Consider the following 26,464-nt stretch of genomic DNA (forward strand, 5'->3'; position numbering starts at 1 on the left):
TTATTATTATATATTATATATAATATTACATATTATATATAATAATATTATTATTATTATATTATATATTATATATAATATTATTATTATTATTATTATTATTATTTTAAAATTTAAGAAAATCTTGTTCTTACTAAATTTTACCTACTTTAATTGCTGTCAGAGCTCAAGTACCTTCCTTTTCATGAGATTAGGTCAAAAATATGATTTAAAAGTGAACTAAGATTTTGATAAATGTACCATGGTTATTTATGGTACATTAACATGGTAAGATGTTAATATTAGAGGATGGGTGAAAATTACTGGAAACCTTCTATACTATCTTTGCAACTCTTCTGTCACTCTAAAATTAAACCCTTAAAAAGGAGAAACCAAGAAAGGCTTCTGTCCTGGCAATTAAGCAACTTAGCATCTCTTTCCATAAAACCCAGAATATACACTTTTTTAAAGAATGGAAAACTTGAATCACAACTGAAGTCCAACATCTTCCTTGCCTTATGGTTAAAGTTCTAATACCTTTTCAGAACGTTTGAGCCAAAATATTCTTATTAGTGGCTCCCACCTCCATCTAGGACTAAACTAAGAACAAGTTAACTTCGTGTGGCTCTTACCTGATTTACTTGATAAACACTTCTTGCTCATGGTCATGATTCACCATCCATATTTACAAGCTGGGAAAATGTTATTATCTCAAAGGCCACAGAAATGTTTCCAGCCCAAGCCACTTGAGAGAATCGTGATGTCACAGAGCCAGGCCAGCCTTACTTTGAAGATGCAAAGGAAGGCTGTTTGTGAGGGGGCCCTGCATGTTTTCCAAAGGAGCCTGCATTCTGACTCCCTCAGAGACGGAGCCACAGTGGATAAACCTTACACATTGCTCTGCTTCAAAGGAAACAGAAATGTAAACAGTGGCGACACACCAGGGTCGGGTTTCTTTGCTTTAGCTACCAAGAAGTCAGCAAAGAAAATGCAGGTATTTACTCGGGTTTATTATTATTATTGTTACATGTTCTTTTAATGAATGGAAAAGAAAAGAAGAATCAATCCAGAAACAGAGTGCCACGGAGCCTTAATATGATTAATTTTCAACAGTTCCCTGAGCCAATTTTTTTAAGTAAAAGGTAAAATAACTAAAATGACCCTTTTGCTGTCTGAGGTTCTTGTCTTCTACTAGGAATCGCCAATGCAATAATTCTTAAAATACAGTGCTAAGTGAGACAAATGCAGTCTATTTAAGAATGGATTCAAATAATCTAGTATTGATTAGCATCCATGTTTTAATAAGGTCTCAACAATGGACTTCTCTTTCTACGGAATGATTCCTCTTCTCAGATAAGCGAGGAATGGATTTAAGTACATGCTTTTAACATCCACAAAAAGGGTACTCAACACGATCAATATCTGGAACATAGCTCCCTAAGGCAGGTTGAAATTTAAAAATAAAATACACCTTCTTTCTTTAAAGACAGATGGAAAAATAACTTTCATCAGTCAGGAAGATAAACATGAGCTACAAATAGCTCTGGAAAAAAAATAATAAACAAAAGAAAGGAAGAGCTAAATGACTTGACTTCAAAATTAGCCTCCAGTACTTTCTAGCTGTGTGTTAGTCAATTTATTAACTGCTTGGTGCAAATCATTTTATTGAAAAATGAAAAAGTCCTAGAATGGTGTCCTGACAGTACCAGATGATCAGAGATTTCTTGAAGCTTTTGTCAATGAAAAAAATTATAAACAATGCCACCTACAAAGAGCAAGAATATCCAAAGGCCGCCTCTATTGAGATTTTTGTCTAGGTGGCCAGATTCCTGTTACCTTCTTGGGTCTCATCATCCTTGCAGTCTTAAGGGATGGGACGCATCCCACAGTTCTGCCTGTTTACTCTTCTGGTCTCTTACTTTCTTTCCACAAGGTCTATGTGACTTATGTGATCTTTTCTGCCAGGGAATCTTGAGGGCTTTCCCTCTTCCTATATAATACATTTCCCTTCAAATTTCTTCTCCAATCAACTAATACAGTGAATCGAATAGGAAAAACCTTAATTTATCTTTCTTAAAATCAAATCATATTCACATACACACACGTGTTCAAAATTGAAGAGCAAGTATAAAAACAGGTGTTGGATATTCATGATTTTCATTTTTTTTCTTAAATTTTTAACTTTTTATAAACATATATTTTTATCCCCAGGGGTACAGGTCTGTGAATCGCCAGGTTTACACACTTCACAGCACTCACCAAAGCACATACCCTCCCCAATGTCCATAACCCCACCCCCCTTCTCCCAACCCCCCTCCCCCCAGCAACCCTCAGTTTGTTTTGTGAGATTAAGAGTCACTTACAGTTTGTCTCCCTCCCAATCCCATTTTGTTTCATTTATTCTTCTCCTACCCACTTAAGCCCCATGTTGCATCACCACTTCCTCATATCAGGGAGATCATATGATAGTTGTCTTTCTCTGCTTGACTTATTTCGCTAAGCATGATATGCTCTAGTTCCATCCATGTTGTTGTAAATGGCAAGATTCCATTTCTTTTGATGGCTGCATAGTATTCCATTGTGTATATATACCACATCTTCTTGATCCATTCATCTGTTGATGGACATCTAGGTTCTTTCCATAGTTTGGCTATTGTGGACATTGCTGCTACAAACATTCGGGTGCACGTGCCCCTTCGGATCACTACGTTTGTATCTTTAGGGTAAATACCCAGTAGTGCAAGTGCTGGGTCATAGGGCAGTTCTATTTTCAACATTTTGAGGAACCTCCATGCTGTTTTCCAGAGTGGTTGCACCAGCTTGCATTCGCACCAACAGTGTAGGAGGGTTCCCCTTTCTCCGCATCCTCGCCAGCATCTGTTATTTCCTGACTTGTTGATTTTAGCCATTCTGACTGGTGTGAGGTGATATCTCATTGTGGTTTTGATTTGTATTTCCCTGATGCCAAGTGATATGGAGCACTTTTTCATGTGTCTGTTGGCCATCTAGATGTCTTCTTTGCAGAAATGTCTATTCATGTCCTTTGCCCATTTCTTGATTGGATTATTTGTTCTTTGGGTGTTGAGTTTGCTAAGTTCTTTATAGATTTTGGACACTAGCCCTTTATCTGATATGTCGTTTGCAAATATCTTCTCCCATTCTGTCAGTTGTCTTTTGGTTTTGTTAACTGTTTCCTTTGCTGTGCAAAAGCTTTTGATCTTGATGAAATCCCAATAGTTCATTTTTGCCCTTGCTTCCCTTGCCTTTGGCGATGTTCCTAGGAAGATGTTGCCGCAGCTGAGGTTGAAGAGGTTGCTGCCTGTGTTCTCCTCAAGGATTTTGATGGATTCCTTTCGCACATTGAGGTCCTTCATCCATTTTGAGTCTATTTTTGTGTGTGGTGTAAGGAAATGGTCCAATTTCATTTTTCTGCATGTGGCTGTCCAATTTTCCCAACACCATTTATTGAAGAGGCTGTCTTTTTTCCATTGGATATTCTTTCCTGCTTTGTCGAAGATTAGTTGACCATAGAGTTGAGGGTCTATTTCTGGGCTCTCTATTCTGTTCCATTGATCTGTGTCTGTTTTTGTGCCAGTACCATGCTGTCTTGATGATGACAGCTTTGTAATAGAGCTTGAAGTCCAGAATTGTGATGCCACCAACTTTGGCTTTCTTTTTCAATATCCCTTTGGCTCTTTGAGGTCTTTTCTGGTTCCATATAAATTTTAGAATTATTTGTTCCATTTCTTTGAAAAAGATGGATGGTACTTTGATGGCATTAAATATGTAGATTGCTTTAGGTAGCATAGACATTTTCACAATATTTATTCTTCCAATCCAGGAGCATGAAACATTTTTCCATTTCTTTGTGTCTTCCTCAATTTCTTTCATGAGTACTTTATAGTTTTCTGAGTATAGATTCTGTGCCTCTTTGGTTAGGTTTATTCCTAGGTATCTTATGGTTTGGGGTGCAATTGTAAATGGGATTGACTCCTTAATTTCTCTTTCTTCTGTCTTGTTGTTGGTGTAGAGAAATGCAACTGATTTCTGTGCATTGATTTTATATCCTGACACTTTACTGAATTCCTGTACAAGTTCTAGCAGTTTTGGAGTGGAGTCTTTTGGATTTTCCACATATAGTATCATATCATCTGCGAAGAGTGATAATTTGACTTCTTCTTTGCCGATTTGGATGCCTTTAATTTCCTTTTGTTGTCTGATTGCTGAGGCTAGGACTTCTAGTACTATGTTGAATAGCAGTGGTGATAATGGACATCCCTGCCGTGTTCCTGACCTTAGCGGAAAAGCTTTCAGTTTTTCTCCATTGAGAATGATATTTGTGGTGGGTTTTTCATAGATGGCTTTGATGATATTGAGGTATGTGCCCTCTATCCCTACACTTGGAAGAGTTTTCATCAGGAAGGGATGCTGTACTTTGTCAAATGCTTTTTCAGCATCTATTGAGAGTATCATATGGTTCTTGTTCTTTCTTTTATTGATGTGTTATATATCACATTGACTGATTTGCGGATGTTGAACCAACCTTGCAGCCCTGGAATAAATCCCACTTGGTCATGGTGAATAATCCTTTTAATGTACTGTTGAATCCTATTGGCTAGTATTTTGGTGAGAATTTTCGCATCTGTGTTCATCAAGGATATTGGTCTATAGCTCTCTTTTTTGATGGGATCCTTGTCTGGTTTTGGGATCAAGGTGATGCTGGCCTCATAAAATGAGTTTGGAAGTTTTCCTTCCATTTCTATTTTTTGGAACAGTTTCAGGAGAATAGGAATTAGTTCTTCTTTAAATGTTTGGTAGAATTCCCCAGGGAAGCCGTCTGGCCCTGGGCTTTTGTTTGTTTGGAGATTTTTAATGACTGTTTCAATCTCCTTACTGGTTATGGGTCTGTTCAGGCTTTCTATTTCTTCCTGGTTCAGTTGTGGTAGTTTATATGTTTCTAGGAATGCATCCATTTCTTCCAGATTGTCAAATTTGTTGGCGTAGAGTTGCTCATAGTATGTTCTTATAATAGTTTGTATTTCTTTGGTGTTAGTTGTGATCTCTCCTCTTTCATTCATGATTTTATTTATTTGGGTCCTTTCTCTTTTCTTTTTGATAAGTCTGGCCAGGGGTTTATCAATTTTATTAATTCTTTCAAAGAACCAGCTCCTAGTTTTGTTGATTTGTTCTACTGTTTTTTTGGTTTCTACTTCATTGATTTCTGCTCTGATCTTTATGATTTCTCTTCTTCTGCTGGGCTTAGGGTTTCTTTCTTGTTCTTTCTCCAGCTCCTTTAGGTGTAGGGTTAGGTTGTGTACCTGAGACCTTTCTTGTTTCTTGAGAAAGGCTTGTACCACTATACTCCACCCAGGAACCTAGTTCATTCCTGATTTACAGCCTCAGAATTTCTTGATGTTCTAACTCCACCAATTCTCACAAAATCCCCTTCTCCTAGTGCCCAAAAATCACTTGAAGGAATCAGTAAGGCTTCTTGTTTTGTTTAAACCACTGTTGTATAGTGAACAAATGATTTTCCTGACCAGCCTGTGGTAACAAAGGAAGGGAACTGGAGGGCTTACATTCCGAGTCCTAAGAGGAGGCCGACCCAGAGAGCTGGGGTCAACCCAGCCAGGCGCCAGCCCCGCCGCACACCTGACCGCCCAAGTGTCCGCCCGAGCGTCCTCCCGCCGCTCCCTCCCCTCGGCCCGCCGCCCGCATCAATCCCCCGGCATCCCAGCTGCACGCCCCCATCCCTGCCCACGACCCCTCTGCCGCCCTGATTCATGATTTTCAATGGGATTTGACCTAACTGCACTTTTATATAAATACAAGTAAAAACATATGTTAATTTATAGTCACAGAAGTAGAATATTAGAAAGAGTCTTACTATTCTTTGAATTTGTGAGGCTCTCTATGTGTGTGTTAGTTTTAGTTCTGGGGGTAAATTAAGATAAGTAGGTAAGATAAGAAAGTTCAAAAGTAAGCAATCAGCATGGTGACCTGGGGCTAGTAATATTTGATGGATTTTTGTTGTTGTTGTTGTTCCAGTGGATAGGAACAGAAACTAAGTCTTCTGGATGGTAATTATAAAGAGACTGATTTTCATTTGTTTTAGAATATATTCCTTTTTTTTAACAGTATTTTAAATGGGTTGCTATGATAGTACTAAGTTCCCCATAAATCTAAGTATTCAAAAAAATGATGGATATACTGTTTAACTCAGATGTTGATTATATCTGCAATTATTCCAATAAGAGAAGTCTCTGATTCTCCATTCTAAATGTCTTCTTGAACAATTTCAAGAAAGTTGAAAAGGAAAATGTATCACTACCCAGCTCTTTGTTTAAGTATTTTAAGTCTCTTCTACAAGAGACTGTGCTAAACTTTAGGGGGAGAAGAAAACATAATGAAGGTAAAGTGTGCTATTCCGTTCCCTGCCTCCACCCCCCAATGGAGATTACACATCAGTTTGGAAGACAACAGTGATGCATTATACATAAAACAGTTAAATGGGAATAAAGACCATGAAGCCAAGTATTTAAAAATTGATAGATGGTAAAACAGTAGGTTTTATCTATTGAACTCTGAACTCAGAGGTCAAGAGGGATCATAGGCTAAGCAAGCAGGACACATGGAAAAACTAGGCCTATAACCTGACCTCGAAATGACCAACAATCTCCTAACACCGAATGAGTGTACTCAAGCTTAAATAGGTTTTGTAGATTATTCTTGCATCGTTTTCTCTAATTTAAAATAATACCAATTGTGCGTGCATGCGTGTGAATGCGGTCCGTACTTGTATAAATATATAAGCACATATAAATACATCCGTATAGAGCTGTATATCTGCACTTATGCCTAGAAAGAAATGTTGAGAGTCTCTATATGAAAATATAATTTCTGGTCTAACTTTTAGGCCTCCTCTTAGAAAAATGGTAAATCATAACAATCTTTCCTCTCTTGAGTTGGTTTTGAGGATCCACGGGGAGGAAATGGGTGCATTCTTTCAAAACTTCACACTGCTCCCAATTCCAAACAAATCAAGCAAGATGAACAGTCGTAACAGCAGTAAGTACAAAGGGATATCAGAGGCAAGTCAGCATGGTGTTCATAGTATGCTCTCAGGTACAGTCCAGTAAAAGATCAAAGCAAAATTAAGCAAAATTGAAAGGAGACTGAGAATATACCTGCACTTGCTCCAGAACTCAAAAAAGAGTAGTGTGTGAGGGAAGGAAAAACAAAAATGATGAGCGAGTAAGATTCTCAAAATTTACTGAGGACTTTGAACTTTAGTGGAAAAAATTTTTGGAGATAATAGCTGCCAGGGAATGAAGACACTTCATATTCCCGAGGAGTCCCAAACCCTTCTCAGCTACTCACAGATAGTTCCTTGGCTGGTGAAAAACAAAAATAGTAAGATTTGGAAATAAGCACATTTGTGTTGAGGAACTAGGAAAACATGCTTAGCCCAAAGGCGTTCAAATGCAATTTTTCAGGGCTAATCTGGCCCAAACACGGACCTTCATTTATTTTTCCTAATTAATATCTGTGTTAGAAACCAGGGATCTCTACAGTTTCAAATATCCACAAGATCGGTTTTCAGCATGAAAAAAACTAGTATCAAATGCCAGGCAATCTTGGGGTTGTTGTTAAAAAAAATAAGTAATTTTCTTTGTTTAGGTACATTTGACAGAAAGTTTCTAACTCTCCTTGTTACCATAGATGTACTCAATTTAACAACTTTTAAGTTGTCTTTGACCTTGAAAAAAATGAAAGAGAGGGGGGCACCTGGGTGGCTCAGAGGGTTAAGCCTCTGCCTTCGGCTCAGGTCATGATCTCGGGGTCCTGGGATCGAACCCAGCATAGGGCTCTCTGCTCAGCGGGGAGCCTGCTTCCTCCTCTCTCTCTGCCTGCCTCTCTGCCTACTTGTGATCTCTGTCAAATAAATAAATAAAATCTTTAAAAAAAAAAAAAAAGAAAGAAAAAAATGAAAGAGGAAGGTACCACGGACGTGGTTGATGGAGGCAGGAATGTTCAATCACAATAAAATTTAAAAGGGGAAATTGTAAGTTTGCTTACATTTAAGGGGATTGAGTATTAAGCACAACAATGAGGGTTTCTTACTATGAAGCCCATTAGAACAGGGAATTATGTATGAAAACTGGATTGTGGCGTTTCTGGCTCTGAACATACAGCAAAGCTCTGAGTCTCAGATTCCTTGTCTGGAAAATGGGCTGAGTAATATCAATGCAAAGGGATAGTGTGTGCACATACCCAGAACCTATGACTAGCTATGCAAATACATTCTTAGCATTCAAGGTCCTTAACAATAGCATTGATATTTTATACTTATAAGCAAACACTACAGCGTTTGTTGGCTTGTTACAAATTTGAAGAAGAAAGGCCTACATGGACACAAACTTTCAGGGAAGAAAAACAGAGCTCTATGTGTGATCTACCTCTGATATAGTTATCATATTAAACATTTTGGAACTACTAATTTGTCTCTTTTCTGGGATTTAAAAAAAATTACAAATTCTCAGTTCTGCATACCCACAGAGTGGGTACATTTTACTTTGGAGCTTGCTTCACTGGTAGTTTCCTACAAGATCAGGGTTTGCTCCTCCCTGCTCTCGAGCAGCCTCCGGGAGTGGGTATGGAGGAGAGATGCTCTGTTGGTGGTAGGCTCTGTTCTGCAGAAACCCCCTAATCCTCTGTTTACCACAACATGAGTCTATTGCCATAGAAATGATAGTTGAGATCCCAGATTCGAGCTCACTGACTTCACAGCAGGGCCTTGTAAAAGGAGAAGCCACGCTAACAAAGCGAAAACACAATTTATCAGAATAGTAGGCAGTCTGTTGCCTTGAAAGAAAGGGTAATTGTCAGCATTAAAATAAAAATGCATGAATGAGCTATGTTGTTGGGTATGCTGTAGTTTATTTTCTGTGTAGTACTGCCCGACTAAAAGTAGTAATTTGAAATTTTATGTCATTTAATAGTTTGCTTGTAAAGGTCAGCAGTTTCCCTTGATTGCATTTGTTTCTTATTGAAATAAGAAACAAGCAGATTCTAATTAATCTTGTTGCACAACTGATGTTTCTGTAGTCAAAGATTTTTCCCTTTTCATGATGTGTTGTTTTTGTTTGTGTGTTTATTGTGTGTTTTTGTTTTGTCTTATTTCTATTAATAGAAGAAAGTGAACCCGAACAAGACACTAAAGGTATTTTTTTTTTTTTGCCCTGCTTCTTTTAAATGTCTGGTTCTATTCAATTGTTTGGTTTTGCTGACCTTATAAACAACTCTAAGTGCTGTTATTTTTTTTAGGAAATAACACATGATGTGTGGGGAATGTTGTCAGCATTTGACCAAGTGTTATTAGATGGGTTGCTTTACTTTATAATGTATTCATTGACCATTTACTTTTATTAAGTAACCTGAAAATGCAAACAAAATGACATATGAGAATATTAATCTCACACAGATTGGAAGAGAAAGGTACCTTTTGATTGAAAGCCTTTTTTTATGGGGGGGTGGGGGATGAGGGGGTGTTACAATTTTTGGAGGAACGTAAAAGTGTTAAGATGCCAGCTTAGAAGGTACCTGGGTGGCTCAGTGGGTTAAAGCCTCTGCCTTTGGCTCGGGTCATGATCCCAGGGTCCTGGAATTGAGCCCCACATCAGGCTCTCTGCTCAGCAGTGAGTCTGCTTCTCCCTCTCTCCCTGCCTGCCTCTCTGCCTGCTTGTGACTTCTATCAAATAAATAAAACCTTTAAAAAAAAAAAAATGCCAGCTTAGGTTTTAATTATTACTACTCCAAGAAGACAAGTATGATGTAACTGCTTCAAACCAAACCAAATCAATCAAATTTAAATTAATTTTAATTGCCCACAGATACATACATATATTTAGTGGAATATGTTTGAGGAAAGTAGTTGGAAATCAAATTTTTGGTGGGGGAACCCTACTTTGTAGAAAAAGAGTTTTTCTTCCAAGAAAGCACCTTCCATCCTGATTAAGATCCAAACTTTGTGCCGTTCTAACATAACCTTTTATGTTTTTTGGATAAGACTCACAGGTTCTCATATTTTGGCATTTTGGCACTAGGAAGAAACCTTAGGCTGGTAGTCTTCGAAATAGCCCCTCCTTATCTGAGCATCCCAATAAGGTATTTGAGATCGTTTTCTCTTTCTAAACATCAGGTTGCTTATGACCAAATTTAGATAAAATCATTTCACCTGCTCCTGCGTGATTCTTTTTGTTTTTATTTACTTTCACTTCAACTCTGTCATTGCTGTTTAGAATCAAGTAACCTGTTTAGTAATCAAGTACTTGATTCTAAAGTAATGGGACTTTATTACTGAATAAACCTAAAAAACAAAAGCCAACCAAAACAAAATCCTCTTTAAGGGACACTAGAATAAAACAAAGAAAGGAAAAAATGAGAGAAAATAAAATCCACGTGAGCTCATTGTGTCCTTTGAAATAATACTCAGAAAGAGAATTTATGGGACACCTGGGTGGCTCAGTTGGTTGGACGACTACCTTCGGCTTGGGTCATGGTCCCAGGGTCCCGGGATCGAGTCCTGCATCGGGCTCCCAGCTCCACGGGGAGTCTGCTTCTCCCTCTGACCTCCTCCTTGCTCATGCTCTCTCTCACTGTCTCTCTCTCAAATAAATAAATAAAATCTTTAAAATAAAAGAAAGAAAGAAAGAGAGAATGTATAAGGGACTTGAAGTATTCCTCTGGTCCTACTTCCTTAAGAAAGGAGAGGAAACTCATCTACAGCCAAACGGCTTGTTCCTTTCGGGACTTAATTGGGATTCTCTGCCCTAGGCGCTCCTCCATTGCACCACCACTGCAATTTCAGACTGAATAATAGCTCCACCTCCTTACCACAAATTCAAACTATCCCTTAAAATGACAATCAATAGTAAGATTTATGATGTATCTGAAAGTGCTTTGGAAAATGGAAATGGAGAGGGAAGGAGAGAGGGATGGGTGAGAATAAGAACATAATATAATTATGTTATAAAGGACTGTGGAATCACTGGCTGCTTAAGCCCAATTTTGAAAGTATGATTGATTCTCAACCTGCAGTTAGCGCTGTAAATTTACCCAAGAGAAATTAAAGCCCCAAACTCATGAACAAATATCATGAGAGAAAACCCAGGGGTAAATAGATTGCCCATGTCTATTTCCCATGATGCAGATGAACAATAATTTGCTTGCCCACAGGAACTGGAGAATAATGGATAAGACTATAGAAAAGAGTTGCATCCTGTTTTTTCTTTAAAAATCCATACCAAAACAGTCATAAATGTTTTCCAAATTACTAAGTAAGGTCATACCCTGTCTATTAACTCGTTTATGTAACAAAAACACTTTTATGCTGTTTCGGATGCTAATAAAATCCACGATAGAGATATTCAATGAACATTTTACTTGATATGAAGTATACCACATTACTTTTAAAACTGATGACCTGGACTGCATTTTCAGTTTGGGGCTACCAGCAAAGTAATGGGACTTTATTACTGAATTACATCTACGTAATTATTACCAGTGTATTTTTATCCACGGAGGTTAGTCTGGCATTTATTTTTAATTGCAAATGGCCTTACTGTTTTCCATCTTTGATAATATGGTGGAAATTCTGTCATCCCTCCTTCACCTCTTCTGCTTAGAACTGGTAACAAATGCAGATGGGTATAAAAATACCAGTTTTATTGCTGATGAAGCTGGATTGGAAAATAAACCTTTCTACTTTTTCATCTAAGAAATTAGACTAACATCTGTTTTCTTATCCTCCTAAGCCCCTCCCCACTCCTTAACCTTCCACCCCAAGTTGTAGGATGAAGAACCCCATCCCCTTGTTGTATGAGGGTAGCTGGGAGAATGATGGCCCCAAGAGGGCTGAGATACTCATAACATACACAAGTCCCTTTGTCCCGTCTCACTAGTCAGAACAGTCACGCATCCACTCAGTTCATTGATCCCTTCACTCATTCAACAAATATTTATTGAATGCCTGCTATGTACCATGCAAGGCTCTGTCTCCCCACCTATCAATTAGCCCGTGTTAATGAACAAAGCAAGCTCTGCCCTTGTGATGCTTACATTTCAGAGGAGGAGAAAGCCAACAAACAAACTGATTACTATGACATGGTGATAAGTGCTATGAAGAACCACAAACAAGGGTAAGGGAATGTGTTGAGAAACATTTTGATAAGGAGACATCTGTGACCTTCTTTGGGGTCAGGGGGAAATTAGCAGGAAGGGTGGAAGCCATCTTTTAATACTGAAAAAAGGGGGCAAGTTCCTATTTTATCTTCTGGCAAGAATGGGGTATGCAGAAAACAGTTCCCCTTTTATTCCTGGCCTTTTCCCCTCTTCACCCACTGGACTTAACCATGTGTGTGGAGAAGCTGGGGCTGCTGTACTGAACGAAGAGCATGCAGACTGTGACCCGGTGAATGAGGGGGCACACGGGCTTGGTAAGGAGCTCCCTCAGCATCCCAGCTCCCACCCTGGGGAAGTGAAACCCATGGGTTCATTGTGATTGAAGGCGTAATTTCAACACACCCTCACAAAGGAAACAGAATCACAAGATTTATTATTTACAAATCCCAGAAGCCAGGGTCTGGGGAGTATGTAGTGAGCCCAGGGAAGGGAAGTCCTCTGACCCTAGTCACAGAGAAGGGGACAAAGAGTCGGGTAGCAAGGGGTGGGTGGGGGTGCCTGGGTGGCTCAGTGGGTTAAAGCCTCTGCTTTCAGCTAGGGTCATGATCCCCAGGATCGAGCTCCGCATCAGGCTCCCCGCCTCGGGCTCCCCACATCCAGGCTCTTTGCTCTGCTGGGAGCCTGCTTCCCTTCCCCTCTCTCTGCCTGCCTCTCTGCCTATTTGTGATCTCTCTGTGTCAAATAAACGAATAAAATCTTTAAAAAAAAAAAAAAAAGAGTGAGGTAGCAATAACCTATACTTATAGGAGATCGGGATGCAGGACACTAACTTTTCTCGGGCCTCACTCTAAGTGGTTATTTTAAAAGTTGCCCAAGAAAAGCAAAGTGGGAGCTTACGATGGACATCTTAAACTCAAGTCCTTAACTAAATGTCTAGACTCTGGATGTGGTAGGGTTATCATACCATAAAATGCCACGGCAGCAACTCAAAAACACAAAGTCGTTTTTTCAAAAGGTGTTTTTCTCACCATACAATCAAACCGTGGCTCAGCCAAAGGTCTATCTGGCCTTTTGGAGGAGACCAGAAGTTCATTAGCACAGTCACACCTTCAGGAAGCCACTGCAAATGCCAATACTGCTCCTTCATGTACCATCCTGTGCCCCACTGGACACCACCCCCCCAGCCCCAGAAGGTTCTGATATGGGACAGAGCAATATATTGGGCAAATTCACTGCAAGGCCAGGTTGCATCTATTTTATTTACCATCTCCCATTATGCATAGCTGTGTTGTGCAATGCAGATCATCAAAAGTTCCGCAGTGAGTCCAAATGATATTCTAAATAATATAATGCTAGCCAAAGGGGGGGGGGGAGCTGCACATCAGAACAAAATAAATCCTCCCTTATTACTGCATTTCTAGGAAGAATTTACAGTCCCCAAATGAAAACTCTTGCCTCTATAAATTAAAGCAGAAACAGTGTCTAGATTTTACTCTTCTCCAATTTCTTAGTCTTCTTCACTTTAGCCAGAAGGCTGTCATTCATGTTCAAGGGTACAGAGTTCTCTACAGCAGCTGCTGGCTACATTTTTCCAGTACCTATGGGATTGAAATAATCCTACTCCCAATCTCTAAAAGATCCTGCTTTTTTCAGATTCTGAGAGGCAATGGGACCCGTAAGATGATGAGTCCAGTAGCCCCACACTCAAAAAATGTAGGACACATAAGTATAGTCCCAACCCCAAAAAGTTCTTTCAACCAAATCATGAAAGTGGACTCAGCTATGTTGTGCAACCGAGATCTCCATCACTGTTGCCAGAAAACATTAGAAAAGGGGAAAATACCTGAGAGCAGTCAGTCTCTGTCAGTTGTCAAGAGTGCACAACCTGTGAGCTTACACTGAGTTGGGAGAAATCCCCCAACAGGGAGTCAGATGGGTCACCATGTGTCACTCTGGTAAATCTGGAAAAAGTGTGCACTGCCTCCTCACTGGCTGGTCTGCTGGAGAAATTCAGAATTTCCAGGGAGGAGAGCCTCAGTCACTTAGTCTTGATTGACACTTCCTTCAGACTCATTCATTACGTGACTTTTTATTTCCTGTTTCACCTTGGAGCCCAGCTTTTCTGGAATTTCAGTCGAGGGACAGGCTTCACTCCCTCTTTAAGGTGGCATTTTTATCCCTGACTAGCAGGACTGGCTCCATAATTTGTAGGCCAGGGGATTTTAGTTCAAAAATCACAAGTAAGGGCACCTGGGTGGCTCAGTGGGTTGGGCCGCTGCCTTCGGCTCGAGTCATGATCTCAGGGTCCTGGGATCGAGTCCCGCATCAGGCTCTCTGCTCAGCAGGGAGTCTGCTTCCTCCTCTCTCTCTCTCTCTGCCTGCCTCTCTGCCTACTTGTGATCTCTCTCTGTCAAATAAATAAATAAAATCTTTAAAAAAAAAAATCACGAGTAACTTCAAGAGAAGGACAGCAGACCGTTGAGCCAAGTATGAGCACCTCTTAGCATGGTGCCCTAAGAGACCACACAGGGCCACTCACTCTCGGAGGCAAGCCTGCTGACCACTGCAGCTACCGCCACTCGCTCTGCTATGAAATTTCTCAGGCTGTATGCATCACCTGCTAGGGAAAGTTTTCCAACATTCTATTTCAACTTGGCGTCATTCCTCATAGAATTTTGATCTAAAACAGTTGTAGGGGGACACCCGGCTGCCTCAGTTAGTGGAGTGTCTGCCTTCAACCCTGATCCCGTAGTCCTGGGATCAAGCTGGCAAAGGGCTCCCTGCTCACCGGGGAGCCTGCTTCTCCCTCTGCCGCTCCCCCTTTTGTATTCTCTCTCTCTCAATCTCTGACAAACAAATAAATATAATCTTTAATTTTTTTTTTTTTTTAAAGGCTGTTGTAGATATTTCTGAGGCTCTTAGGACCAATGTCTCTGCCAAATTTTCCTCCTCAGAGCCTTACTTTTCTTCAGTTTTGGGGCTTTCTAAAACTTGATGATAGAAGAAGTGGAAGAAGTGTGTGTCTCACCACATGTTTTCTGGAGCTGTTGGGTTAGGCTCCACAGCAATTTTTCAAAATGTTATTAAAAATTTTTCAATCTCACAAAAAAGTAGATACAGTACTATAGTGAACTTCCACATTCCCATGACCCTCCAACAACAATGATCAAGAGTCTACCAACTTTGTTTCCTAAATTCTACTACTATGTTCTTGCTGCTGGTTTCTTTTAAAGCAAATCCCAGACATGAGTTCAATCAACCAATATATACATTAGTGAAGGATTAAAAAAAAAACAACATAATCACATTACCATGTTCATTATACCACCTGTCTCCAATTAGCACTAATTTCTTATACCATTTACTACCAGGACTGTGCAATTTTAACCAGTTACCTCAAAATATCTTCCTACATCTGATCCGTTGAATAAGAATCCAAACAAGATGCACACTTTTCATTTGGGGTTATGCCTCTAAGTCTTTATAACTCTACAGTAATTCCCTCCTCCCACCCCCATACAGGTTATTTATTCATAAAACTAAATAATTTGCCCTATTGAAACTGTCTACATTCTGGATTGGAATGAACTGCATCCATGTAACATTGTTTAATCTGTTCCTTAACCTCTGTTCTTTTGTAGGTTGGTAATTAGACCACAGGACTTTTTAAAAGCAGGCTCAGATTGTTTTGGGGGGGCAGATTCAGTTGTATTTTAAACATTTGGTGTATTTTTTTTAACCACCTGTTGCCTTAAAGATGGACCCTTCTTTGCTTTTCTTTTCTTCTGGCTTTTGTGCCCAACTCTGTATTTCTGACATGCTCTGCTAACTCCATCTCTTAGAGTCCTCAATATCAAAAACGGGAAGTTGAATTAATCTGTACCTACAAATCTAAAATTAGAAACTGCAAAAAGATTTCAATTGTCACATCATATCTTCCCTGAACTTTCTCTCAGTTAATCAGTAGGGATTCAGTCTCAAATTATTAGTTACCTATTCTCCTGCTTACGCTGGGCCTAAAATATTTTTCTTTTTGGCCCAATGGGCTCATCTCATTCTCTCAAAAGCTTGACAAATATTTTCTGTCCTCCCACTATGATACAGTTGAAAATAAAAAGCATTAATTATTTCCTTAATTCAATTAAATACTATTACTTTGGTCAGGCACTCCTTCTAGGTACTGAACAAAACAGGCTTGGTTTTTGGTTGCCAAAAACTTATAATCACGGGGGTGTGGGAGAGGTAGACAATAGAATAACTTCAGATAGTGGTAAGGTCTGTAAAGACAATAAAACACAATGATGAAAAGGGAATGGGGGGCAGGCTATACCTTCTATTAGGTGGTCAAGGAAGGCTCTTCTGAGGAAATGCCACTTAACCAGAGAGAGGATGATAAAAGGAACATGCCACATAAAGATCTGGGAGATGAGTCTAATAGGCTGAGGGAAAGCATGGACAAGCTCCTAAGGAAGGAATGAAGTTAGACTGTCCTAGACTGGTGAGAAACACAGGGTTCTAGAATAAATGGCTTAGAAGCCAGGGCATGGTATTTGGTATTATACTTAATACAGAAGGAACGTGGAAGGAATTTACACAAGAGAACACAATTTGATTTGCATTTTTTAAAAGACCACTCCAGGGACACTTGGTTGGCTCAGTCGTTAAGCATCTGGTTCAGGTTATGATCCCAGAGTCCTGGAATGGAACCCCACACTGGGCTCCCTGCTCAGCTGGGAGTCTGCTTCTCCCTCTCCCTCTGCTGTTGCCCCTGCCTGTGTTCTTTCTTTCTTTGTGTCAAATAAACGAATAAAATCTTTAAAATAAATAAATAAAAGATCACTCCAGCTTGAGCATTCGCTATAGGAGTCACTCACCACTTCTGTTTTCCTAACAGTTTTTGCCAGAATCCTGCGGGCTCCTGAATCCCACAATGTCACATTTGGCTCCTTTGTGACCCTGCGCTGTACAGCAACAGGCATCCCTGTCCCCACCATCACCTGGATTGAAAACGGAAATGCTGTGAGTGCCACCTGTATGGGGACTTGTCTGGGGGAAGACTCACTGGAGAGGAATTTCAGGATAGACCACATATTTGTGACAGTACCTTGACCTCTGTCATTGGTCCCACCTGTACCTCAATTTTTCAAAGCATTCTAGGATTTTCGTCCTAGAAGTCACTTCCCTCGAAACTGAGCTCCGTGGGTTTGCTTCTTTCTTTATATCGTAACAGAAGAGTAGAAAATCAATTGCTCTTGTATAAAAGGGAAGAGAGGTCATAATTCCTTCCCATACAGGTAAATAATTCACACAAACCTCACCAGCTTAAGAATTAGTTCACTGGAGCTGGAGGCTACTTTGATGAAAACCAATTCAGAATTAGAATCCCTAGCTATCGATTCAACATTCTTTCACTTTTTATACTGATAATAATAACCATCATACATTAAGTGGTTACTACATGCCAGGCTCTCTTCTAAGCACTTTACGTATAAACATTCATTTACTCATTCTACAAACATCTACTGATTTCTAGAAATTTACTTTTTCCTAATTTTAGGTTTGATTTATCTTTTGGGATTTCAGGTAGAAAAAGGAGATCTAAACATGTGGGCTGAGATCATCTTTGTGACTCAGATGCTAAGTAGGCATGACTTATAATGTAATACAACCTCATTTAGTATCTTCTGTTTCTTGTAAGTCTCTTCAGAAGGGCAGGTTCTTTTCTCACCATTGGCGCCTACCCCAAGCAGGCTCTCTGACTGTTTCAGTTCTTTTAGGTGATCTTACATCACTAACACCATCCCAATTTAGTAATTCTGAGGGCCTAACTCTAAGTAATAACCAGAGTTTCCAAAGGCAATTCACAGATGGGACCTTTCTTTTCTTTTCTTTTTTTTAAGAATTTGTTTTTAAGTTATCTCTCCACCCAATGCGGGGCTCAAACTCACCACACTTGCACACACTACAGACGAGCTAGGCTCCCTTTCTTAAGAAGACTACATGCATCCACCTGCCTTCCACAAGTCCCACGGTTAGCTGCTTCTCTTACCCTCACTCATTCACTCTTACCCCACTTCCTAACTGCTATTTAAGACTCCTACAGGTTTTGGGTTGGAAGAAGTGAAGAGCAGTAACTGAAGTGGAAAAGATCTAATTTAACCGACACTCTTTTAGGTTGGCTTTCCATCACTGTGCCTGACAAGTACTTAAGACAACTCTTTCCATCATGGACACATTCAAGATTCTTGAGAAATCAAGGGATATTCAAGATGACCTCAGTGACTCATTTTCCTCAGGGAAGCCATCTCCCTCTTAGCCCCCAATTTGTTAGTTGATGGGAAGTCTTTCTGTTGGCGTCCCATCCATGCCCCAAAGAGATCTTTGGGGGGAAGACTGAAAATAACTCCAATCCAGGTCTTCTATAGAACCTGTATATCCATAAACTCTTAGATCCAGACCACTGAACAGAGCTACCCCTTCTTTGCTTCTTCCATTGGAGCTACTAGGCAGCCTGCTCTCCTTTCAGATTTTACAGGTGTGTATCAGATACATCTCTGCTGTGTCAACAAACTGCAGGTGTGTCAGGGTCCCCTAGACCACCCTCAAGTTTGATGACTCACTAGAAGGTCTCGAAGAACTCAGAAAAGCCATTATCCTTATGGTCATATTTTATTACAGCGAAAGGATATAGACTAACCAACAGTGGGTAATCAGTTGTTCTCTCCCTGTGGAGTCCCATGGAGAGCACCTAATTCTCCAGCAATGATGGCAACATGTATGATGTCTTGTACTCAGGAAGCTCACCCAGCCATGGTGTCCAGAGTTTTTCCCAAGGATCAGTTACAAAAGCATAGAGGGTTCACATGAATGACCTTAGCTAGTCTCCAGCCTTTCCAAAGGTCAAACTGATACAGTATAGCCTAGAGTTCCTGCTGAACAAAAAGAGCTATTCACCATAATTTGCACTGTAACATAAACTATCTGGCATGGCTCATGGTCTCAGATATACAAAGACACTCTTATGAGGCAGGATTTTCCAAGGGATGAGAGATTATCTCTTAGAAGCAAGTCAAAGGCCAGTTCTTTCTTTCAAACGTGCAGAGTTTGAGCACCTCAAGTCTACTTTACAGTTAACCCTTTACTACACAGCAGGGGACATACGTCAGCCCTTCAGGTGGTCCTTCATACCTTAAGGAGAGGGGATGCTTTCTGAACTAGTCCCTTGGGTTGGGTGAGGATGGTTCTTACTACAGCTAAACAACTCAAACCTTGATGAGTCATCCAAAGGGTTCTTGGCTATTTGTATTTTTCATGTCCTCTGGGATAGTCTCTCTCCAGCTTTTTAGGATCTTGGTTGCAGTGTCCATATGTTGTTGCCACACAGTATATTAACAGCAGAATTTTAAAGTCAAAGGAGTTTTTTAAATGAGGAGAAAAAAATAAAAGAGAAGAAAAGCAGGTGAGGAAGGTGAAGAGCTGTAGGATGCTAGACATGGGAAGGGAAGAAGGGTGGGGAGAGAAGTGTGTGGGAAACAAAGCACATCCCTGTGTGAAATTCTGGTGAATGTTGTGTACCAGGTAAAAGATGCCAAATTCTTAGGCTACCTCAACTACTGAAGAGGGTCATCCTGCAATAGTAGCCTCTTGGGGGCTTAAATTCATTTTTTTAAATTATTTTTTTCATTTATTATTTATTCCATTTTTTATCGTTTATTATTTTATTATTTGTATTATTTATTATTTTTCACTATTGTTTATGCTGAAGGTTTTTTTTCTGATACTTGAACAAAATTATTTTCTCATAATTTGTGTGTCTACCATGCATCTAAGTGCCTACCATGCATCTCTTCAAAATAGAGACAGTGAACAAATGTCACTTTATGAGCTTACTGCTTGAGGGACAATAAATAAGAAGAGGTGAAGGGTCAGCAGACCTCGGTTGGAAATGGTCCTCTTCCACGCATGTTCATTGTAGGGAAGTAGACTTGCCTCTGAGACACTGATTTTCCCATGTTTGTAATGACAGAGGTATCAGGTGGCTGGAGAAGATGATCCCTAATATGACATCAGGGGTATGGGTCTCGAATGTTGTTAAGTTACAGTCCAGGAACTTGTAGTTCCTGTTCTTCTTTAAGCTCTCTAATTAAATTTAAAATGTCATTTAAAATTCAAATCTTATTTGGCGATCTGTTTTGTGGCTCTTCTGTGGAAGCTGTTGTTGTTGTCTTTGGCCTCTCAAGGTAGTGTAAAGATATGTCCTAAGAAAGCTGGTGGACTGATGATAGGACTCTACTTATTTGACTTCCTCTGTGAAAACAGGAATAAGAAAATGGAAAGACATATGCTTACCAAAAAAAAAAAAAAAAAATCAGTATTTCCAAAGGCTCATATGAGTTTAGAACTAGAAGATACAGGATTAGCCTCTGTCGGAGTTCAGGAATAATAAAAAAGCCAGATGGTTCGAATTAGTTTCAGTCTTATTGAGACCCCAACTTAATCATTCAAGATGTGATTCACCAAAAGCAGGAAGCAAAATAGACCCACTGCCTCAGATTCTAAGGCAAGAATAAAATGAACTGATAGTGACTTTTTTCCAGGAAGAAAGCAAAAGTACATCTGTGGTTCTTATGGTCAGGGAGAAGGTTGCTCTTACCGCCAGCTTTCGGTCATGGAGCTACTGCCCAGGGCCAACTAGAAACCGAGATGATAGTGCTCATGCTGACACAAATCTCAGGAAATGGAGGCAAGCTTGGGCATTGCAAACCAGAAGAGCCTCCTGAGAACAGGGAAGAGCCCACAGCCCTGGTGTAATTTGGGGTGGACTGAACAAACACGAACGCAGAGCTGGGAGCTCACGGGCACAGAGTAAGACAGTTTGAGCCGCGGCACTTCACTAAGGCACTACTAAGAACAACGGGTCCTCTAGAGGATATGACGGCTCCTTTCCTCCCTGGCTCTGTGAAAATATCAGTAACCTAAACCTCGAGCACTCAGAACAAGAGAAAGGCTAGCTATATGCCCCAAAGTGATCAAAAATTATTTTGCTTTCTTCCTACAGAAATGTCATTCATTTTTCATGAAAATGTGTAGTCTTAGAGGAACTTCAAAGCAAGCAGTAATATTCCTTTTGGTTTTACAACACTAGAAGTAGTAGTTTCATGTGGACAGAACACAGCTCACTTTTCTAAAAGAAAATAAGCTTGTATTTTGATAACCGGATTTATTTCAAGTTATACTTATCATATCTCCATTATTTTGGCATTCAAATGAAAAATGTCAAAAAATTACACATCTCTTTTGTTCTTCCAATAAATACAGTTGCTAAAATATTTTAAAAGTTGAGTCATCTTAATTTGTTAAGAGTTTTATAAAAATAAACAACCAAATTATCTATACTGAAGACTGTTTCTGAATTTTCTTAAAGAGCGGCTCACCTTTATTTACACATATATTTTAAAAAGTAGTATTTTTGCTTCAAAGTCCATGAACTTTGGAGTCATCCTACTAGCTCTGTAAATTAAAATAATTATGTGTATCAGCTGGGATATATTATGTGGAATACTGCAGCATCCAGATTAAAAGAGGTCACTATTTATAGTAATGTTGACCAGAAACAATATGGAAATTTTTCTCAGTCTGGTATCCCTTTTTCTAGATGTATAAACAGACATTTAAAACAATCCTATTATTATATCTCCCAAAACATGGACCCTTCTGGGTCATACCCTACAGCTAGCTCCATGAGGTACTCTCAGCAAGCTGGAACTATGTACAAGACAAAGCCATCCGAGGTCTTCCTCTGCCAGGTCAAGTCGCGATGAAGTATAAGATTACCCATAACTGTGAACAGAGTCCCTCAAACCAGCATTATTAATGTATTAGCGGCATTTAAAAATATTCCACAGGTCAATACTAGTTTGCCACTTTCAAAAAGCTTTTATATACATATCTCAAGTGCAAGTAAGTACTCCTAGTTATGATAGAGGTTTCTAACTGCCTCCTTGTCAGGTCATGCTCTCAAAAAGAGAACCCACATACAGAGCAGAGAGCTGCTTATCCAACTCCTTCAGGTCAAGTATGGCTGAGTGACCTGCAGGAAATCACATATTTACTGTAAATACCAGACACAGTCACCTCAATTAAGCACTCAGTTTTGCCTGGGCATATCTTGGTCAAAACTCAGTAATAATCTGAACCTGAGGGGCAAGAAGATCAAAATGGAGGACAAAGGGTTGTTTTTATTTTTAGTTCATCAAAAAATACTAAACTGTTGGTCAGGATGATCCATGAAGAAAGAAAAACAAATTCAAACTATGACTAACAAGGCCTGCTGTGCATGAGTCACAAACCGAATCAAGCAAGGCCTCTGGAAACAGGAGGAAAAGCATCTAGGAGCCACATCACAATTGAGCAATGAGTCTTGTCACTTGTTGGTCTCTTTGCTGAACTATTTCAATAGCTTGATGGAGTGAGGAGAAGAGAGGTTAGCGGGTTTAAAACTCATCCTCTTCCCTACCAAGAGTGTCTCAGTGACCTTGAGGAGGAGTGAAGGAATGACTTTCTTAGGTGTGAACATGAAAATAGTGCTGGTTTCTTCAACCTTGGGGATGACTCATTCCCCACTTGTGTCCTAGGCATTATGCTGACCTACTTCCCGAAGGAGGGATTAACCTTGCAAAGGGGGAAGGTGATTGTTCTAGAGATTTCACTTCTATGAACTGGAAAGGGATTATATTTATAAATGAGATATCCCAATAGCATGAAGTGTGTTGACTGAGCACAGAGGTTTGAGGCCTTTAGCTTTTTTCTCCTTTGTTGCTTGGTTGCTAAAATTCGAGAGAGACCAAAATTGTATCTCAAATTGTTCTGCCTTTTCTAGCTAACTTGGAGATTCAAATCCGTAAGAGGCTGCGCTTCTGATAAATACGATAATGACGCATCCTATCTGAATTCCCAACTGAGTCTATGTCTCTTAAAGAAATTTTTCTCTCTGCCTTGTCAATTGCTCATGAAGTCCAGGCTGTTTATCTGGGGAAACCACCATCGTACTTCATCTGACTTAAATTGATGCTCACATGAAGTTTTTATCATAAGGATTGAAACCAGTAGTGCAGAGAAGGAATAAAAAGGCAAAGAAGCTCACTGGAAGAACTTCATGCTTAATCACTACAGAGAGTGTTTGGATCCACGACCAGCCAGCCACCTGGCAGCAGAAAGAAGCAAGCTGGTTTCACCACAGGGCTTCCCCTCCCCTTGTTAGTCTAACTGTGAAAACAGGCAAAACAGCAAAATAACTGGCTCCAAATTGCTTATTTCCAGCCTCGTTCCCTACCATGGGACGGAGAGCTCTTTCAAGGCCACCCCTCTGAGATAAAGTCAAGGTGAATCATGGCCTGATTCCTTAGTCATTCCATTCAAATTTCCCTCAAACTGGCATTTTCTCCTCATACAGTGACAATTAAATAATTATTATAACTAGAGTAGGAATTCTAACTCTGCAACCTCACAGAAAGTGCTGGGCAGCTGTCTTCCCCCTAGACCTGAAAGGATGGTGACTAACAACCACTTACATAAATTGACCTACCAGTTGGGTGCTAATATTACATTGATATATCCTGGCTCTTTAAAGATGTTTTATTTTCTGATTTAAATGGTATGGCATGATGTAGGTCATGCCTCGGAAACAGAATTGGCTTTACAACCATTTTTCTTCATAACCGTCCATCCATCTGGTGTGCATTTGTGGGGAACTGAACACGAGTTAACCATTTCGTAATGCTCACAAGTCTGTGGGTTGTCTGGGTGGTTTTGCTGATTTGGACCATGATTTCGTGATCTTGGCTGATCTAGTTCCTGTGACTGGCACATTGACCGGGGGCTAGTCGATCTAGAATGGCCTCACTTGTGGATCTGGTGGTTGTTCTTGGCTCCCAGCTGGGGCAACGAGGCTAACTGGGCCATGTGTTCCTCCTCCTCTACTGGGCTAGCTCTGGGTTGGTCACAGGAGGCCACAGGTTCCAAGAGCAACAAGAAAGTAAGCCACAATGTGCAAGACTTTTACAAGTCTGTTTCTGATTTTCTAAAACAAGTACAAGGCCAGTTTAGATTCAAAGCATACAGAGAGATGATACCTCTTGGGGAAAAAGCTACAAAGCTACATTGCAAGGTCATGGGCATAGGGAAGAAAAAGGTTTCAGCTATTTTTCTAATCTACCATGAGCCCTTTGATCATCATTTTGGTACTTTCTCTTTCGAGTCAACTGATGCAGCATATTAGGAAATCCTTGACCTAATTCTATCCATTTTTTTCTCCTTGACTCCACCAGGTTTCTTCTGGGTCCATTCAAGAAAGTGTAAAAGACCGAGTGATTGACTCAAGACTGCAGCTGTTTATCACTAAGCCAGGACTCTTCACATGCATAGCTACCAATAAGCATGGAGAGAGATTCAGCACTGCAAAGGCTGCAGCCACCATCAGCATAGCAGGTAGGATGGATTTCCACAATCGCACTGCTCCAGGAGAAGGGAGAGGTGGCACTATTCCACATCTCATTTGGCGGGAAATCTTTTTTCTTTTATTTTTACTCCAGTCCCCTTTGGGTGATTTCTTCCTCCTTGGGGACATTCCAGAGGTTGATCTACATAATTGATTTTAGGTGATATATTGCCTCCAAAACAAAATCCTCCAATACCTGTCCACGTGATGGGCAGCAGGTTCCAAAAGTTTATTTCTCTCTGTTTCTTTTCTCCCCTCCCTTTCATCCTCTTTTTTACCTTGCTCCTTCCTTTCTTCTTTTTTTTTTTAATCTGTTTTTTCATTTCCTTCTTTCCTCTCTCTCTTTCCTCCTCCTCTCTCTTTTTTTCTTTCATGGGGCTAATCACACTACCCAAGCTCTCAAAGAGTAACTTGGCAGATACTTCACATGGTTGTGCCAATTTCTGCAAGGCTTTTTCTTGAGGGCTTTTTTACTTAGGAGCATTTGATCTACTTTGTGGTCTTTCCCTTTCCTGTTTCAGGAAAGTGATAGCAGGACTTACAGGTGTTTTCAAGGAAAAGAGCTGACATACAGATTTCTAGGATATTTGTGTTGAGTTATAAAGGTTTATTTTTAAAATGTAAATGCCCCAAAGCCTTCTGAGAACATTTGTGGAATTCCTAGAGATGGAAATAATCCCTGTATCAGGAAATGCCAGGCATGTTACACTCATAATGTGTCTCCTGCCCAAGGGTCAGCAGAGTTGCTTGGCCTCACATGTGAGGCAAGCACTGGTAGAAACTGTGCCCAGGGCCAGCTCCCCAGATCCCCGCTATGTCTTAATACCATGCCACTTCTTTGATCTTCCATGATGGGGAAATTCCTGGTAATGTCTGTGATTTTAATATGAGATTGAATAGAGACCACAGATATATATATAGGGAACACTGGATAAGGCTGGCCTTCTAACGCATGCCTATGAGGGAAGGAGAAGATTCTAAAATGAAGGATCCCTTCTGTCTTCTTCTCCAGAGATATATCTGCTTTTAGTATCTTGAGATATCATATCAATTATTCTAGAATTTCCACTGATAGGAAATTCTCTAGGAATTTCCCATCACTTCTCCTAGAGAATGGTTGAGAATTCTAATAGTGAATTCAACTCAATTGAACAAATAATAAAACAATAATTGTTTGCATAGCACCTTGTTGATAAAATACTTTTGCAAGCATTTATTAAATACTAGATTCAAGCCATCATTAGGTAGAATAAAGGATGCAAACTTAAGTAACAAATGGGATAGTTAGCAATGGAGTCCCTACCTTCCAGGGCCTCTCAATCTAGAAAGGAAGTCAGCCAGCCATATACATTATGGCACTGGCTATGTTCTACTGCAGAAGCACAGACAAAGAAAGCAGTTGGCTAGCAAGCTCAGAGCATGATGGAGACTGGAAGTGAGATAAAGAACGGGAAGAAAGTTTTGAAATGTCAGGTGAACAGCCTGAGTAGGCTGGATGTATTCTTCAATCAGTGGAAAGTCATCTAATTATTTTAGAGGAGACAAGTGATACACTAAGATATATCTATTATCAAATTAACAGATGTTGGGTGTAAAAGACTAGGAGGCACGGCATGCAGTCAGGAGGCTATTCCAGGAGTCTAGAAAAGTAACAAAGGTCTGAACAACAACTGCAGCGATTAGGGCAGAGAGAAGGAGAGAGATTTAGGACACCTATCAGGGTAGAAACGATAGCACTTGAGAGGCGCCTGGGTGGCTCTGTTGGTTAAGTGTCCAACTCTTGATTTTGGCTCAGGCCATGATCTT

General features: G+C 40.0%; 1 protein-coding gene across 1 annotated transcript in view; it reads left to right on the forward strand.

The window, feature by feature from the left end:
* LOC309846328 (muscle, skeletal receptor tyrosine-protein kinase-like) overlaps nt 1–25,187 on the forward strand; it is a gene marked incomplete at its 3' end in the record, with an annotated part of 59,561 nt that extends 34,374 nt beyond the window's left edge. The window contains exons 6-9 of the mRNA XM_082695196.1: nt 9,173–9,202; nt 17,057–17,181; nt 24,489–24,648; nt 25,180–25,187. Of these exons, the coding sequence (XP_082551322.1) occupies nt 9,173–9,202; nt 17,057–17,181; nt 24,489–24,648; nt 25,180–25,187 (323 nt within the window). The remainder of the gene's footprint in view (nt 1–9,172; nt 9,203–17,056; nt 17,182–24,488; nt 24,649–25,179) is intronic.
* Between the last annotated feature and the right edge of the window lie 1,277 nt (nt 25,188–26,464).

This window comes from Mustela nivalis (assembly GCF_964662115.1).
Source record: "Mustela nivalis genome assembly, chromosome: 13".
Classification (NCBI taxonomy): domain Eukaryota; kingdom Metazoa; phylum Chordata; class Mammalia; order Carnivora; family Mustelidae; genus Mustela; species Mustela nivalis.